This window comes from Emydura macquarii, unplaced genomic scaffold, assembly GCF_026122565.2.
Source record: "Emydura macquarii macquarii isolate MOO-44397 ecotype Brisbane River unplaced genomic scaffold, CSIRO-AGI_Emac_v2 contig_219, whole genome shotgun sequence".
Classification (NCBI taxonomy): domain Eukaryota; kingdom Metazoa; phylum Chordata; order Testudines; family Chelidae; genus Emydura; species Emydura macquarii.
This window is the reverse complement of record NW_027130356.1, coordinates 1-14,566: the sequence shown is the minus strand read 5'-3', so window position 1 is coordinate 14,566 and position 14,566 is coordinate 1. Positions and strand designations below refer to the sequence as shown.

The 14,566-nt window shown below is 45.2% G+C and overlaps 1 protein-coding gene and 1 pseudogene across 1 annotated transcript; one reads left to right on the top strand and one right to left on the bottom strand.

Moving 5' to 3' along the window:
* The first annotated feature begins 4,776 nt into the window (after window positions 1–4,776).
* LOC137153208 (olfactory receptor 4D9-like) lies at window positions 4,777–5,720 on the top strand (annotated as a pseudogene).
* A 4,962-nt stretch (window positions 5,721–10,682) lies between these two features.
* LOC137153214 (olfactory receptor 14A16-like) lies at window positions 10,683–11,636 on the bottom strand. Its single transcript, XM_067548350.1, has one exon. It carries the CDS (start codon window positions 11,634–11,636, stop codon window positions 10,683–10,685), a length of 954 nt encoding a protein of 317 aa, XP_067404451.1.
* Between the last annotated feature and the right edge of the window lie 2,930 nt (window positions 11,637–14,566).

Genomic DNA, 14,566 nt, shown 5'->3' with positions numbered 1-14,566 from the left:
TCTAATGATGTTCAACAAAGGAAAGTGCAGAATCCTCCACTTAGGAAGGAAGAATCCCATGCACAGTGTGATATGGTGAAGGTAGAAGGCAGTAGAAGAGTGCTGGATGGGAGATATGTGAGCCCCAGAATGCTCCGGGCTTTGTTCCCTGCTGACTCACTCAGAACCACTGGGGGCAATTAGGAGCAGCTGAGGCTGATTAGTGATCAGCCAGGTGCTCCATAAAAGGGCTCCGCCCCCAAACACACAGTGCACGAGCTGGAGGAAGTAGGAGTGCTGTGCTGTGCTGTGCTGTGCTGTGCTGTGCTGTGCTGTGCTGTGCTGTGCTGTGCTGTGCTGTGCTGTGCTGTGCTGTGCTGTGCTGTGCTGTGCTGTGCTGTGCTGTGCTGTGCTGTGGTGAGAGGAGTGCTGAGCGGTGGTGATAGGAGTACGGAGCTGTGCCGAGGAACGGGCTGGTGAGCAGAGCGCTGTGGTGGAGCAGTGAGGAGGAAGGTACCAGCTCCAGAAGCCAGAAAGACTGAAGGAGGGGGAAAATTAGCCCAGGGGAAGAGTGTGCCGTCTGGAAAGCAGTACCAGCAGCACATAGCTGCTTCTTATAGGGCCCCTGGACTGGGACCCGGAGGAGCGGGTGGGCCCGGGTCCCTACCCCCTCCCTGTGGGAAGACGGGGTGACGGGCAACTTCCTGGCCCACTACAAGCAGGAAGGTGCGAGACCCACTGAGAAAAGCCGGCCATCAGCCACACGAGCTATAGACTGGGGACCGACGAGCTGGGCAGCAGCTCTGCAGAAAAGGACCTGGGGGTAACAGTGGATAAAAAGCTGGATATGAGTCAGCAGTGTGCCCTGGTTGTCAAGAAGGCTAATAGCATATTGGGCTGCATTAGGAGGGGCATTGCCAGCAGGTTGCGGAAGTGATTATTCCCCTCTATTTGTCATTGGTGAGGCCGCATTTAGAATATTGTGTCCAGTTTTGGGCCCTCCACTACAAAAAGGATGTGGACAAGTTGGAGAGAGTCCAGCGGAGGGCAACAAAAATGATTAGGGGGCTGGAGCACAAGACTTATGAGGAGAGGCTGAGGGAACTGGGCTTGTTTAGTCTGCAAAAGAGAAGAGTGAGGGGGATTTGATAGCGGCCTTTAACTACCTGAAAGGGAATTCCAGGGAGGATGGGGCTAGGCTGTTCTCGGTGGTGGCAGATGACAGAACAAGGAGCAACGGTCTCAAGTTGCAGGGCGGGAGGTGTAGGTTGGACATTAGGAAAAAGTTTTTTACTAGGAGGGTGGTGAAGCACTGGAATGGGTTACCTAGGGAGGTGGTGGAATCTCCATCTTTAGAGGTTTTTAAGCTGAAGCTGAAGCTTGACAAAGCCCTGGCTGCGATGATATAGCTGAAGTTAGTCCTGCTTTGAGAAGGGGGTTGGACTAGATGACCTCCTGAGGTCCCTTCCAACTCTGTGATTCTATGATTCTCTGACCCGCAACTTCAAATTTTCCTCCTTCTGATGTTTTTAGTTATTTACCTAAGCATCCTAGTAGGGAACATGTTGATCATGATGGTGATAAGGGTGGATCCTCACCTCCACACCCCCATGTACTTCTTCCTGACTCATTTGTCCTATGTCAATATCTGCTATTCCTCAGCCATTGTCCCTAAGATCCTGGTGAATTTCTTAGCAAAGCACAAAACCATTTCTGTCAGTGGCTGCATTGCTCAGTTGTTCTTCATCCTCCTCTCAGCTGGTACTGAAGTGTTTGTATTCTCAGCAATGGCTTATGACCAATACGCAGCCATATGTCACCCATTGCATTATGCGGGAACCATGAGCAAACGAGTGAGCAGACAATTGTTGAGTGGTTCCTGGACAATGGGAGTCTTGTATTCATTGATAAACACTGTGCCTGTGTTAAAGTTGCACTTCTGTGCGCCCAATGAAATCCACCATTTCAGCTGTGAGCTGCCTCTGCTATTAAAACTATCTTGCACTACAATCTTCACCAGTAAAATAGCTCTTCTTTCTTCTGTTGTGATATTTGGTTTCAGCTCCTTTCTCCTCACCCTGGTCTCTTATATTCACATCATCTCCTCTATCCTCCGAATATGCTCCACGGAGAGAAAGTGTAAAGCATTCTCCACCTGCAGCTCCCATCTCATTGTCGTGGGTTTATTGTACGTGACAGCTCTTTCCCAGTACATGAAACCCAGCTCAGTCAATATGCTGGTTCTAGATGAACTCTTCTCCATCCAGTACAGCATCTTCACCCCTATGTTGAACCCCGTCATCTACAACTTGAAAAATAAGCTGTGAAAACAGCTCTGGCAAGAATATTAGGGAAAATTCAAGTTTCCCATGTAATGTAACCATTTCTAGAGTTCATAATTTTCAATAAAATTATAATATCAATCAAAGAGTTGTGGGGAATGCACTTACTGGTTATTTTGAGCTCATGCAACTGGTTGACACTGGTACACAACTGGCAATTTAGTCTAGATAAAAGCACTATCCCAAACACAGTTTATATAGCTGAAATATTAAGTGACATAAATACGCGTAGCTCAGTTGGTTTCAGTGCAACCATCTTAGGCCTGGTCTACACTGCTGCCGATGGTGAAGGGGAGATACGCAAGCTACATAATGTAGCTTGTGTATCTCCCATTCACCTACTTACTTTGACGTACCACGGTGTTTTCACGGTTCTGTGTAGATGGTAAATGCCCTCCCATCAACGCAGTCTTACTCCTTTCGGGGTGGTGAATTTCCGGTGTCAACCGAAGATGCCACCTGGGATCGATTGAGTGGGTCTACATGACACGCTCAATCAATCCTGCTGCATCGATTGCTGCAGAACTGGCAGTGTAGATATACCCTTAGTTTACAGCAGCTGATGATCATTACGTTGATATCCATACTTGATTTATTTCTACTTAAAGCAATATGAGCTTTGGGTTTTGAGTAGCATTGCGTTTGAAAATCAACTCGTGAAGAAACCCAACCCTGGGATTTTGGACTGATTTCGAAATGGGGTTGAATATAGTTTGTGCTAAGGCACGTTAGGTAAATCCAAACTTTAGCTTGATTTTTAGCCTAGCTACAACTCAACCTGATAAATCAAGTTACTTGAATTTACCCTGCACCTACAGTAGGAAAAATGTAAAAGTTAGATTGGTTATAACAATCCTGTGTTACTCCAGTGCTTTAACCACAAAGACAGCCTTCCTGAAGGGCCTATAGCCGTTAAGTGCTGAAATAGGGACCTGGGTATGACAATGAAGAAAGCAGGTATCAGAGAAATGCACAGACTTGACTAGGTACTAGGTACACCAGTACTCAACCAACTGAAAAGAAGAAATGGAGCGCAAATTCTGTTCACTTTGTGAATGCCACATATTGTATCTTAGCACCTCTCCTTTGAAAGGAAGACAGGCATTTCTTGATGGATGCCTAATGATGCAGATGCTTTTGAGACTTTTCACTTATTCCCTGCTTCCCTGAAGTCAGTCAATGGAAGGAAAAGACTCCCTCTAGCAACAACCAGAGCAGCGTTTTCTCTCAAGCCTAACCGTTGAAGTCTGGAATTAAGACCCAGCAACCCAAACTCACCTGAGGCAGGGACCACCACCATTTCCTGAGGAGGTGGGTCTACACCCCAGCAAAGGAAATATGAAGTGGGAGCCACCAGAGAAGAGGCCAGAGCTTTCTGGCTCATTTCCAGTGACAGAAAGGGCATTCTGGTCATCATAACCTCCTGTCACTTCCTTGTGACCTGCATTTCCTTGTGACCCAGTTGAGACCCACTGGACTCTGAGAAGTCCATCCTAAGGGAACTCTGCAGCCCACATTCTTCCCAGCTATGACACTCTGGGCCCCAGGAGGTGTGCCGCATCAGAGTTGCAGGAAGATAAATGGAGACAGGGGTTAGCCAAGGGCTTGAACTGGTGTGTAGGCCACTCCTCTTCATTCCCAATGACCCCAAAACTGAGGATGACCACTGGTGTACCTCCTAGTATCTGCTGAAGCAGTGTTGCCCTCCGCTTAGTAAGCTAAGAAAATTCCCAAACAAAAGTGTGTACAAGAGGAGTTGATATTGACTTAATATTAGCAATTCAAGGAATAAGTAATAAGTTCTTCATACTAATTATTAGTTATCTCTGCAGACACGTTTTGAGGCTAGTAAATGGAACAGTAAAACTGTTAGAGATAAAGAACAGGAGGTCCCTGGGGCGGATTGGAAAGACACAACCCTTTATTTCCTGCTCGTTCCACCTCGATGCCGCGAGTGAGCAACGGGGGGGGGGGGGGGGGGGGGGGGGGGGGGTGTACTTTACAATCCTTTTATCCATAACAGTATGTAAATGTATACATTTCCAGCAACTCCCCATAGACCCTTATTTGGTTACTTTAACAACTGGAAGATGAATATTAATACCTACATGATGAATAGAATTATTCCCTCCCCTGTTTGTTGTTTACAGAATTACTTCACAGAGCGCAGGCACATTGCCTAGAAACCTACTAACATTCTTTAAAATATACAGTATGCAATTGAGGGAAAGAAGATAATGCTCTCTTCCCACCAAAGGCCTTGCACATGAGGGGAGATAGTTATTTTGTTAGCCTCTTTCCCTGTGCAGATGGCCAGGAAGGGAGGGAAAGAAGAAAGATAACACAACTCTAACTAGAATGTATACCAATTACCAGAAACAAGGTCTGCCCATGACCCCATTCCCTGTAGTTTAAGCCTGACCATTTGTCCAGCTTTAACTCTTTACTCTCCTAAAACAACCTCACCTCCACAGTGACAAAATTTGTCCTCTTGAGCCGCACCCAGAGTTCTGAGCTGCAGTGATGCCTCTTGGCCATCTTCTTCATAGTCTATGTTACAACTTGGTTGGGAAATTTCACCATCATCAGCATTGTGATCACTGACCACCGGCTCCACACTCAGATGTACTTCCTGCTGGCCAACTTGGCTTTCGTAGATGTCAGTGACTCATCAGTCACTGTTCCGAAATTACTGTTGGGTCTCCTCTCCCAGTGTACAAACATCTCATTTAATGAGTGCATCCTCCAAATGTTCTTCCATTTCTTCGCGGGTGCTGCAATTTCTGTTTTTGTGTTGCTGGCTGTTGATCGGTATGTAGCTATCCATCAAACATTACAATACTTGACTATCATGAACCAGCATGTGTGGGGAGGGAGGTTGGGGGGGCTGGTGGCAGGGGTGTGGCTGGGGGATTTGCTCACTCAATTGTTCAGATTGGACTGATCCTCCAGTTGCCATTCTGTGGTCCAAACATCCTGGACAATTTTTTCTGTGATGTCCCACAAGTCATCAAAGTGGCCTGCACTGACAGCTACTTGGTCGAGTTGCTGATGGTCTCCAACAGCGGGATGCTCGTCATAATTCTCTTCAGCATCTTGCTTGTTTCATATACCATCATCTTAGTCAGGATAAAGAAGCATGTCACAGAAGGGAAGCACAAAGCTCTGTCCACTTGTGAAACCCAGATCACAGTCTTTTTGTGTTTACAATTCATGACCTTCATCTTTGTCTATGCTCAGCCTTTCTGGAAATTCCCCCTGGACAAGTTGGCTTCTGTCTTTTTCTCTGCAATCACCCCAATGCTGAACTTGATGATCTACATGCTGAGAAACGCTGAGATGAAGAACGCCATCAGGAGATTGATGAGCAGAATCCTCTTCTCAAGGAAGAAACTATAAAGATAGAATTTATTATGAATGCTCTTTTATTTTCCATTTTGTAATAATTATCCCACATGATCTTCCCATTACATTAAATATTTTTCATTCATAATTCCTATTTGTGATATTAGGGAAAAATGTATTGGTCAATCTCCTCACATGAAGTTTGTATTCGTTATATTCAGCTTCCAAATAAGGTATTAATTCCTTATGCATCCTACTTAACCCTGATCTGGGGTTCTCTGCTATTTTCTCCACTGGAAGGATTGCCCGTACTTTATGTCTCCATGCTACTAATGTTGATGGTTCTGTCCTTCTCCAGACATGAGCTCTCAGAAATCTTGCTACTAGCAATAATTGTGAATCGGCCCTTTTGTGAGTCTGTAACCAACTTTGTACTATAGCTATGAGATCTATAGGTGGTCAAACTTTAATAACCTTGAAAAATCTATTTATTTTCTTCTAAAATGTTGTGTTATTTTGTCTGATTATCTTATGGCATTGCCAGCCTATATACAGACGGGCTGCTATTCCTCCACATTTTCTCTTGTGTTTATGACTCCATTTCTTATATATTTTCCTGCGTTTAAGTGGAGTGAATTAACATAGATGAAGTATATGGTAATAAATTCTGTGAATAGTTACACAAATGGATGTGTTTTTAGCCTGCCTTCAGATTTGTTGCCATTCTTCTAAGTGATATCTCTTTTTACATTCTTTCTCCATTTTTCCATAAATGTACTCTTGGCTTCTAGTGATGTCAGAATAAATTCATTGTACATGAGGATCTCATCTTTCATAGCTTCCGTCAGTTGAGCTCCTGGCACGCAGCTGGCGTGCTTGAAGCCCTCTTCCCCCCGCCACAAGCTCCCTGTCTGCCACCCTCCCATTGCCTTTTATTTTATGGACACCCCGAGCTGCTCCCCATCTTCCCTCCACTAGGGGTTCCATGTGCCCCTCATCCTGGCCACCTCCAATACCAGGGTCTCCATCCTTCTCCCATAGTACTGGTTCTGTGTATGCCTTCATTCCCTCCTCTCCCCATACCAGGGTCTTCATTTTCTCCCCAGTGTACATCCCCCATTTACACCTTCCCCCACATTTCCTCCTAGTCCTTCCCCAAGGTATCTGTTTTTTTTCTCTAAGTGTAACGCAGAGTGTCAAGATGTTAAATTGTGTTGTAAGAATTGGCTGAGATGAGATCGAGTATTGTTATGATAGAGGGCTTTAATGGTGACATAAACCAGTTGTACGACCTATTGACAACTGCAGAGGTGATCGTAACCAAGTCTGTGCTAATCAGATTGAAGGAGCTCCAAGTGTCCCACATTTTTCCTCTTTTGGTTTCTGATTTTCCCCAAAATCAAGAGGGTTCTGGCCATTGGTGCCTAATACATTCCCTGAAATTTTGGAACCAATGAGGTGTGCTATTGAAAAGTTATCACAGTATAGACAGACTGACCAACAAATAGACAGAAATGCTGTTGAGTGTACGGTCAGCATAGACTTAACCAACCAATGGGAATCAAGCTCTTTGAGGTGTCCTTTCCACTTATTAGTGGGTCCATTAATGTTAACATTGTTCTAAAACTTGGGCTTTCTACACTGGATTACAAATCATTCAGTCACAAATAAGGAACCAATGGGATATTCATCTTTCCCATGTGTTCTTTGATGGTATTAATTTCCACAGTCAATACAGAGTTGTATTAATAACAATAACAATAAGTATGTAATTAATATAGAGTGGTATGCCTTTTTCCTCCTGTACTCTTCTTTCACTTCTCATGTGTAATTATGACACCATGGTTGTTTCCCTTTTGCATTGGTCCAAACTTTTTTTTGGGAGGGAAGGGGAATCAATGTGCTAAATTCTGTTAGAACCAGACATATTGTATGTAGAGCAGCTAAATAGAGTCATAGAGCTTAAGGGCAAAAGGGATCAACTGGTCATAGAGAGTCTGCCCTCCTGGATATTACAGGCCATTCGATTTTGCCTATTTACCCCTGTGCTGATCTCAATAACTTGAGCTTGGCTATGTTGCCCTTTTTGACCCAAGTGGCTAGCCGGAGTTTGGGGTCTTGTAACTTGCTCCAACCAGGAGCAGAAAATGACCATAATGTCTGCTACTTTCTTTGATGCAATCTGGTTTATTTACAATTAATGTACAAATTCCTGCTTCTCTGAACACAGGAGGAACCAAAGACAAAAGGAAGTGTTCTTAGTTTACAGACCCAAGCTTGCTTCATTCAGAATCGTGAGCCCAGAACCCCTCTGTAGGCTTCACCCAGGGTCACATCTAGTTTACAGACCTCAGGTTCGTTTTCTTCCTTCGGCTCTTGGTCTCTCCTTGGTTCTTGTCTAGTCTTTTTAACGCACGCACACACACACACACACAACTCTGCTCATAACAATCACACACACACACACATACACACACACCCCCCTCCTCAGAACAATCAGACACAGAATGGGCCTTTTTCTGTTCTTTCAATGTAATCTGATTTTCAACATGTGAAAAGTGCCAAAACTAGTGGTATTTTGAAATGTCAGAAAGTAGATCAATATTGAGTGAATGTTTCGCTCCCAAATGTTGGCTTTTTCCTGGACACTTTACAATTAATTGTTTTTAAACTTCTCATTTTGCAAACACATCTGATATTTTGATTTTTTTTTTCTTTTTGTTCTTTTTGTTCTTGGTTGTTTTGTTTTTTTTTAATTTGTTTTTTTGGTACAAAACCAGATTATGAAATCTTGGACTTTCCCATGGAAAGAAGCACTGGCATTTCCCTCTGCTGTTAAACAGCATTGTAGTGTCTGGTGAGAGAAGTGGCTGGGGGTCATTTCCAGGAATGGCCGCCAGATAATGTCATGCTCTCGGACCTGAGGCCGGCACATCCCACATGTTCTGGGCTGCTCCGGGTCTCTAGCTCTGAGGGGCAGCTCGTGTGATCTCAAAGCAGGCAGCCAAACACAAAGCAGAAATATCCTACATGGAGTTTGTCACCAGTGGGGAAAGTCCATAACTCATCTGATGGGAGACTGTGCTCTTCCCTGCCTGCCACACACAGGGCCCCTTGCTGGGGTGGAATCAGTGCAGACCCTGGGAGCAGTATGCCCGGGAATTAAGACTCCATTCAGATGCAAAGGGCACCTCTTAGCTGGGAAGGACTCAGGGCCTTCCAGTCCCGGGCAGAGTCAATCACTTGGGTCAGGACTGAACGTTACCTATAACAGTCCTGATTACAGCACTGGCGAGGCAGAAATGGAGCAGCACCATCGAGCCCCAGTCCCTGGGGGTGGTGATACTTCAAGGGGCCTGACAGCCACCAATCACAGGATGCAGTGGCTCAGAATGGCCACGGCCGTAAACCCTCTGGTCTCATCCAGCTGCTCTGAGAGGCCCCGCCTCAGGGCTGATGCCTTCTCCTTGCCTTCTGCCTACTTCCCGGCATCTCTACCTTGCCCTCTGCCACTCTTTGGGGATGCTGGGTTCCTCTGGCCCTGGGTGGGGCCATCACTGGCCCCCACTCCACCAATGTATGAGGTTGGGGGATGTATGAGGTTGGTGGCCCAGACTCCACCCATGGTGGACCACTCAGGACTGTGCTTTGGCCCACCTCTGGGTTCAGTTTGGGAACCCCTGGTGTATGGAATGGCAAGTCAATGGCATTTTTCACTTACACCAATAATATAGCAACATGACGCCATACAAATACTTTAGCATTTGTTAGAGACACAAGGTGGGTGAGGTGACATCTTTATTGGATCCACTTTGTTGGTGAGAAAGATCAGCTATCGAGCTTACACTGGACTCTTCTTCTGACCTGAAGGAAAGCTCTGTATAAGTCTGATAGCTGGTCTCTCTCACCAGAAGGAGTTGTTCCAATAAAAGATAACACCTCATCCATCTTGCCTCTCTAATACCTGAGACCAACATGGTTGCAACAACACTGCAAACACCAGTGTTTATTTCACTATTGAATTTAGGCTAGTGTCTTTGGGCCAGAACCGGTCAGTATTAAACCAGCAATGTTGATGGAGCTACTTTGTATTAGCACAGGTTTAGCTGAGATCTCCCCTGTTCATCTCAGTTGCACTTGCTTTCCCCAACCTACTGTTTGCAGCTCTTGGATCTTTGTGTGCATTTGGCCAAATCTTCGTCCCCTTGAAGAGCTTGGCTAAATCCCAGTTACTTCAATGGGATCTCAGTCCATCCTCATTATCCAGTCTGATCGTCTTTAAGAAACACTGCACACATTCCTCTTAAAAACCAGCAAACAAAGAACACGTTTCCACCACAGGAAGAATGACATAGCATTGATTTATTTATTTAGGTTAAAATAATTTTAAAATATCTATATAAGGCTCTTGATTCCCGTAAGGGTTCTTTGTTGCTGCCTCTCTGCTTCGGCCACCCTCTCTGTCATGAATGACTCCGAGACCCTCTTGTTCAGCAAGCCAGTACAGTTTATTTCCAGTGTTCAGTCCCACCACCTACTGAACACCCATACAGCTTGGCTAGCTGTCTCAGGAGCCTCTGCAGCCAGGCAGGTAGAGCTTCTGCTCCCCTTCCGCTCCCTGGTTTCTCCCTCCTCTACTTCCCTCAGCTGGGGAGATGGTGAGTGTTCAGTTAGACAGCATTATCAAAAACAAAGCCAGAAGCAAAAAACAAAGAGCTACTGCACTGATACTGCAATCCATTGGGGTTTTTTACCCTGAAAGATAAGAAGAGCCAGAGACTCCATGAGATACACTAAGGACTTTGGTATGGCTACTGATTCTATGTAGAAGGTAGTCAGAGAGAATAGTGCTGGTTGGCAGTATACAATCCTTTAGATAGATAGAGTTGGAGAGTTAGAATTTACTACTGTAAATACAGCATTTTGCACTAAAAATTGCACAGCATGTTCTCATGGAGACAAAAATGTCATCAGTTGATTATATCTGTAAATAAATGCAGAATAAAACCATGGTCATCAGAGAAAGATGGACCTTTTGTTCTTGGTGAAGAACCTCCACACAATCAGTTTCCCCAGGGCAGCTTTGATCTCCTTGTGCCTCATGCTGTAGATGACTGGATTCAGCACTGGAGGCACCATGGAATAGAAAACATCCAGCACGAGATCCAGCCCTGATGTAGAGTTGGAGGTGGGTTTCAGGTAGGCAAAGGTGGCAGTGAAAATATACAAGGAGACCACAGTGAGGTGAGGGAGGCAGGTGGAGAAGGCTTTGTGCCGGCCCTGCTCAGAGGGGATTCTCAGCACTGTGGTGAAGATCTGAACATACGACACGATTATCAAAACAAAGCAGCTGAAGACTAAGCACGCACTAAGGGCAATAACCCCGGTTTCACTGAGGTAAGAGTCAGAGCAGGCCAGTTTGAGAAGCTGGGGAATGTCACAGAAGAACTGATCCACCGTGTTGCCTCCACAGAAAGATATTGCAAATGTGCTCCCGGTGTGCAGGACAGAGTAGAGTATACCACTGATCCAGGCACCAGCTGCCATTTGGACACAAGCTCTCCTGTTCATCACCCTCTCATAGTGCAGTGGTTGGCAGATGGCGACGTATCGGTCATACGCCATGACAGTAAGTATGGCGAGATCAGCTGAACCCAGGAACATGAACAGAAAGACTTGGGCGACACATCCAGAATAAGAAATCAATCTGGTGTTCATGAGGGAGTTGACCATGGATTTGGGGACAGTAACAGAGATGGAGCCGAGGTCTATGATGGACAGATTCATCAGGAAGAAGTACATTGGGGTGTGAAGGTGTTGATCAAGGGCTACTGCTGTGACGATGAGAAGGTTCCCCATCAGGCCTGCCAGGTAAATCACTAGAAACACCACAAAGTTCAAAATCTGCAGCTCCCGAATGTCAGAAAATCCCAGGAGAAGGAACTCGGTGACAGTCGTCAGGTTGGACATTTTCTTCCTCAGCACATTTTGTCCTGCCTGCGGAGAGAAGGAAAGAGTCATGGATCAGGATTAGACTGTCAGAGGGAATTACCCTGATTCCCCTCTGTGTAATATCTCATGATGTGAGTACAAAGGAACACAGCACTCATCACTTCCTCTGTCTTGGATTGGGGAGTTCTCTTCACTGCTGACAATCGGACCACTAGAGAGACAAGGTGGGTGAAGGAAAATCTGTCATTGGACCCACCTCTGTTGGTGAGAGAGATGAGTTTTCAGTTCACACCCTCTCAGGATCTGGCTGGCAATGTCATTTGACGAAATGCATTAAAGACTGGGACAAATTACCGCCCAAGCCCACAGATCTAGCAAAGTTGGTCCCTCAGCTCTGATGGTCCCTCAAACCGGCTTGTCTGTAACGATGCCTCCCAAGCTCTGTGTACAGAAGACCTGCTAACTGCTCACAAGTTGATGGATGGCACCAATCCCAGCTATGGTCTCATCTCTGGGTGATGATGAGTTACCGGCATCCTTCAGTTACCTCTGGGATGTGCTGTTTTCTTCTGTGGCTTTATGCTTGTGCCATGTGGTCAGTGGCAGGCAGGAGACCTAAGTTCCCTTCTTGGTTCTGCTGCGTAACCTTGGGCCAGCCACTTCTGTTTCCTTTCTTTGCCTTGTCTACTTGATTATGGGCTCGGGGGGGGGGGGGGGGATATGTCTTATCACACGTATGCTCCGCTATGTATAGCATCTGTGCTCAACTGGCAGCAGTGTTGCACACTGGATATGGCGAGAGGTCCCAGGAGGTCTGTATTTAGTCCTATTGATCTAGTGTGGGCCCCAGCTACCCTGAAGCTGGGTGCATCTTCCCAGCTCCAGTAGACAGACAGGAGCTGGTTCTGTTCAAGTTACAGCCCGAACCATACCCATGTGGCCAGAGATAGCCTGAGCATCTGATTATGTACCCACAGAGATCAGGTGGGTTTGTATTGTGCTACCCCCAGCTAGTGATGTCCGGATTCCACTCTGACACTGAATTTCAAGGTGCTAGTATGTCTGTTAGGTACGAGCCATATTCCATGGGCTATCGGCTCTTCTGTTTACTCAGTTCTGCCAGCCTGCAGAACTATGTCTTTGAAACAGAAATAAAAATGCACATAATAGAATAATAGCGTTTTGAAATGATGGTATCATTGGACCATATTAGCATTTCCCACACTGGCTGAAAGTGAATTTCCCATTCAGGCCAGTCAAAAATCTTCTGCTTAAACTGGATTAAAAGAACTGGGTTTTCAGTTAAATACATTTTCATGTAAAGTCTCATATCTCTATCCAAAAAATTCTTTTTTTTTCAGGGGGGAACAGGATTTTGTTTGGAATTTTTTCAGTTTTCAGCAGAAAATGTTTGGTTCTCTGTTGCCAAAACCCCAAAATTCATGGGACTTCTATGAAAAGACAAACTTTTATTCTTAAAAAAAAAAATCTGATTGGCTCAACTTCTTGGATTGAATTGATAGCCAAAATCTTAAAGAGTTCAAATTGCCACTCAGATTTGTGTTCCTATATTTGTCCTGTACATTAACTCTCTAACCGAGTTAGGTGAAATAGCAAACTTACTGTGTTGGTCTTTGGAGAATTTTTTTCAGCTTGTGATGTGTGAGCGCTAGAAATTATTGGCCACTATCTATTTATCTATCTACATGCACATTTCTCTCTCTCATGTATCCATCACAGCATTATCCAGCAGCTGTCTCCATGCCCTGTCACTAGATTTTCTGAGTTGCTGGGTCTCTCTGCCATTCCAACAGACAGGGATCCAGTCCACAGATGGGCACTCACTGCTTCCCTCCTTGAGCATCCTTGACTGAGACCTGATGGACTAAATGGATCTAGAGCTTGTTCAGGCTTCAGACACAGCCACAACCCTGGATGTCCCTGCTCTGGGGATAAGTAGCTGACTCTGGTCTCCAGGTCTCGTATCTCAGCAGTGATCTCACCTGTGAACAAACAACCCTTCCACCCTACCCTAGCTGACCCTCACCCCACAGAGGGGGGATGGCACCAGTCCTGGATCTCACAGAATGGCAGCATCCCTGGAAGGAAACTTGGCTAAAAACAACTCAGGTCTGAGGCCCAAAGAGTGCCTCAAGGTATTTGCCAAATCAAATATCTATTTATAGCACAGACATGTGACCTCAGAGCCTAGTGGCACCAGAAGCTCAGCTGGCCTGGAATAGACTGTTCCACATAATCACCTCTGGGAGGAGCTCCACATAATCACCTCTGGGAGGAGCAGGGAAGGTTTTTTTTTTTTATTCCTGTGTTGCATTAGGAGCTCTTGGGATGCAGCCACCAGAGGAACCACATCTCAGACAGCCCTGGCTGCTTGAAGTTTGTCACCAAGAGATACCCAGAAACAAACACTAAAAGCGAAGTGTCCTGTCCCAAGCAGCTGTAAATCGATACAGTTTCATTGATTTCAGAGTAGCTATTTCTGCCAACTGATGATCCGGCCGTTTGATTGCAATTGAGCTATGGCCAATTTACATCCACTGAGGGTCTGGACTGTCACAGTTTCAAAGCCATATTCTTTGCCTGTGAACTTGAACCAAAGATGAGAGAAAAGTCCCTATTCACATTCTTAGCTTTGGGCTTAAATACAAGGATGTAACTTTGAATAGTCATACCAATTCATTCCCACTAGGGATAGAACTTTGAATGAATTCAGTGTTGCAGAGATTTTCTATGTATGATCTTCAACTTTTATTGGGATTAATGACCCAACTTCTTTCTTTCTTTCTTTCTTTCTTTCTTTTTCTTTCTTTCTTTCTTTCTTTCTTTCTTTCTTTCTTCCTTTCTCAATAATTGCATATTTTTTCTTCTCCAAACAACACTAAAATTTGTCTCATTTGGCTGGAGATGCAAAGCTGCATGGCATTTTA

Excerpts from the sequence above, each read along its gene's own strand:
- LOC137153214 (XM_067548350.1), bottom strand. The coding sequence starts at position 11,636 with ATGTCCAACCTGACGACTGTCACCGAGTTCCTTCTCCTGGGATTTTCT.